A 3452-nucleotide genomic window follows, 5' to 3' on the forward strand; every position below is an offset into this window, starting at 1 on the left:
TGGGATCTCCCCCAGCCAGCTGGGCAGAGAGAGGGCTTCCCCTGCCGGAGCAGCCAAACAGCATCAGCAGCGGGCCTCAGCTGGAGAGGTGAGGGACTGCAGGGGGGTGGCCGGCGGAGGGCCACGGGGCAAAGGCTATGGGAGCTTGGACCCCTGGGATCACTAGGCTTGTCCTGAGGCTCTGGCAGTCTCCCCAGGGATGACTTCCTGCCCAGAAAGGACCCTTTCAGCCTGGCCCGATCCAGTAGAAGCTGGAATGGGGGAAAACCCCTCTCTCACCCCAAGCTGAAGTGCTGGGACACCTCCCTGCCGTTCTCTGGGATGGCCCAGCCTAATCTGGGTGGTGTCCCGCCTGCCTGCCTGTGACCCTCCCAGCCAGCTTGGCATGGGTGTGGGCACCACTCAGCACTGAAGGCTGAAGCTCTGGGCATGGGGCTGGGGGGTTGGGTAACACCAAAACAAGGAATTGGGGGCATGTGTGATTGTGTCTACATCCTGTTGTGTGTGTGTGAATGGCACAGGAGTGCGAGAAAGTGTGGGTGTTTGTGTAAATATTGGGTGGGCTGTCGGTGTGAATGTATGTAGCTGTGTAAAAAGGCATGTGTCCGTGAATGTGTGGTCCTGAATTTGAAATGTCTATCTGTGAAAGTGTGCATATATACTTGGGAGAAAATGTGTGTGGATGTATATGTTGAAACATGGATTTGTGTGACAATGTATGTATCTGTATGTCTGATCAAATGTCAGTGTGTGTTAGAGAAAGCACAGACTCGAAAGCTAGAACGTCTGGGTGCCTGGGTTAGAATCCTGGCTCCACCACTTACCAAATAACAAGTTCTCTGTGCCTTCTGTCCTCACCTATAAAATGGGGATAATAACAGCATCATCTCACAGAGTTCTTGTGAAGATTAAATGAGATAATAGGTACAAAGCACTTGGCCTGCCATTCAGTAAATGCCAAGTACTAGCTATTATTACATAATTAGGAGTGAGTGTATTTGTACAAATGTGTGTACACATGTGTATACAGGGTTTGTCCAGGCCTTCAGGACATGGGTGCCTTACTAGCCAGTCCTGCTGTCCTGTGTCTGGGTCTGATACCTTCTCCCCTGCAGGCCCAGGTGGGAGGCAGAGCAAAGGAGGAATGGACTGTGGGCCACCAGCGACCCTTCAGTCCCACCTAGCTGGGCCACCTGGCATTGTCCACCACCCAGTAGCCGTGTGCCAGCAGGAGAGTCTGTCCTTTGTGGAGCTGCCCACGCTGCAGCCCCTGAGCCCTGTGTGTCTGGATCTTTTCCCTGTCACCTCGGAGGAGCTGCGGGCTCCTGGCAGCCGCTGGTCCCTGGGGACCCCAGCCCCTCTCCAAGGGCTGTTATGGCCAGCATCTCCAGGAGGCCCAGATATAGAGATCTCCACCAGTGGAGGGATGCGGCCCAGCAGGGCTGGCAGCTGGCCGCATTGCCCCAGTGCCCAGCCCCCAGCTCTGGAGGCACCCTGGAGTCCCCAGCACCCACAGCCACAGCGTCGGGCCAGCCATGGCTCAGAGAAGAAGTCAGCCTGTGAGTCACCCTGGGGGGTGTGTGGCCCAGTGGGGCAGACAGTGGAGGGGCTGGGTGGCTCTTTTAGAATCCTTTAAAGAGTCAAAGTTCCCCCCAAAGTCAGGACAAGTGGTAGATTTTAATGATAAGGGAACTAGGGCTCAGGAAAGGGAAGTGACTTGTCCAAGGTTACACATCAAGTGACTGGCTGTTCTGGGCACCCTGGCCCCTTTGCCCATTGCAGTCAGACACTGTGCTCTCTTTACCCTCTTGTTGATCTCATGGCTCTGGGGACCAGATGGAAGTGACTTGTCCAAGGTTACACATCAAGTGACTGGCTGTTCTGGGCACCCTGGCCCCTTTGCCCACTGCAGTCAGACACTGTGCTCTCTTTACCCTCTTGTTGATCTCATGGCTCTGGGGACCAGATGCCAGCAGAAACATAGGCCTTTCCCTTGGGCATGCTGCCTGAACCTCAGGGCCACAGGGCAGCAGCAGGGAGGAGGTTGGGAGAGGCTCCCGTGGCGTGGGTGCCAGCCTGTGTTCTCACTCCACCCGGCTACCCCACAGGGCGCAAGATGAGGGTGTACCAGTGTGAAGACGCTGCTGGCAGCCCTGAGGCCCACACTGTCTTCCTGCAGCCTGGCCAGTCGCCGCAGGAGCAGGCCCTGAGTACAGAGGAGCCTAGGCCACTGGAGCTGTCTGGGTCCTCCCGAGCGGGCCTCGATGGGCCCGAGCGTAGGCGCTTCTCAGCCTCTGAGCTGATGACCCGGCTGCACTCTTCTCTGCGCCTGGGGCGGAATTCAGCAGCCAGGGCCCTGACCCCAGGGTCAGGCACTGGAGCAGCCCGGGAAGGTACCAGCTCCTCCCCTGGGCCCCCAGCAGCCCATGAGACAGATGCAGTGTAGAGCACCTGAGACTGGGTGCTGGTCAGCTGGGGTGTGGTGTCCCCATGCCCAGGGCCACTCTCCAGACCACCCACCCTTAGCTCTTACCCTCTCCAGGGAAAGCGTCTGGAAGGGATTCTCGAAGTATAGAGATGAGAATGGACAGCGGGTCGCTGCCAGCCCCTGTGGACCCAAGCGAAGGCCGTGGCGGCTGGCCCGAGCCCAGGTATCACCTCCCACTCCTGGCTCGGGTCTGAGGCAGGGTGCAGGCCAAGAAAGGCCCTGACACTTTCTCTTTCCTAGGCTGGACACGCAGGAAGAGCCGCCTGTGGACTCCAGGAGCGCCAGTGAGCGGCGCCAGTCACGATTCCTCCTTAACTGTACGTGGGAGGGGGTCGCGGAGGAAGGGGCTAGGAGGTGGAAACGGAAAAACGGGTTTGGAGAGTTGAGAGACAGGGATCCTGTGAGAGGGAGAGAATCGAATACTAAGTATCTAGCACAGGGGTATCTAGCACGAAGTTGGTGCTCAGTTAATGTTTATGGAACGAATGAATGAATGAGTGAATGAATAAATTCACTGGGTCCCAAGATCTGAACAGCCACAAAGGCTGTTAGGGGAGGCGGGCTCTTGGAGGCATGGGGGAGGATCCGGGCCGGGGCTGGCGGGCACCCCAGGCCCTCTCCCCTCTCTCCCCGCCCAGCTGTCCTCTACCAGGAATACAGCGACGTGGCCAGCGCCCGCGAACTGCGACGGCAGCAGCGCGAGGAGGAGGGCCCGGGGGACGAGGCGGAGGGCGCGGAGGAGGGGCCCGGGCCCCCGCGCGCCAACCTCTCCCCGAGCAGCTCCTTCCGGGCGCAGCGCTCGGCGCGAGGCTCCACCTTCTCGCTGTGGCAGGACATCCCCGACGTGCGCGGCAGTGGCGTCCTGGCCACGCTGAGTCTGCGCGACTGCAAACTGCAGGAGGTGGGCGGGGTGGGGCCAGGGGGCCTGCAAGGCGGGAGCGGGGGCCGGGGCGGGCGCCGCGCC

The 3452-nt window shown here is 59.5% G+C and overlaps 1 protein-coding gene across 1 annotated transcript in view; it reads left to right on the top strand.

Moving 5' to 3' along the window:
- Positions 1–1144: 1144 nt before the first annotated feature.
- The window catches only part of ARHGEF19 (Rho guanine nucleotide exchange factor (GEF) 19), a 10875-nt gene continuing 8567 nt past the window's right edge, over positions 1145–3452 (top strand). Inside the window, exons 1-5 of the mRNA XM_008594792.1 lie at positions 1145–1559; positions 2109–2393; positions 2543–2651; positions 2729–2805; positions 3127–3389. Coding sequence (XP_008593014.1) covers positions 1145–1559; positions 2109–2393; positions 2543–2651; positions 2729–2805; positions 3127–3389 — 1149 coding nt within the window. The remainder of the gene's footprint in view (positions 1560–2108; positions 2394–2542; positions 2652–2728; positions 2806–3126; positions 3390–3452) is intronic.

Source organism: Galeopterus variegatus, unplaced genomic scaffold (genome assembly GCF_000696425.1).
Source record: "Galeopterus variegatus unplaced genomic scaffold, G_variegatus-3.0.2 Scaffold11568, whole genome shotgun sequence".
NCBI lineage: Eukaryota > Metazoa > Chordata > Mammalia > Dermoptera > Cynocephalidae > Galeopterus > Galeopterus variegatus.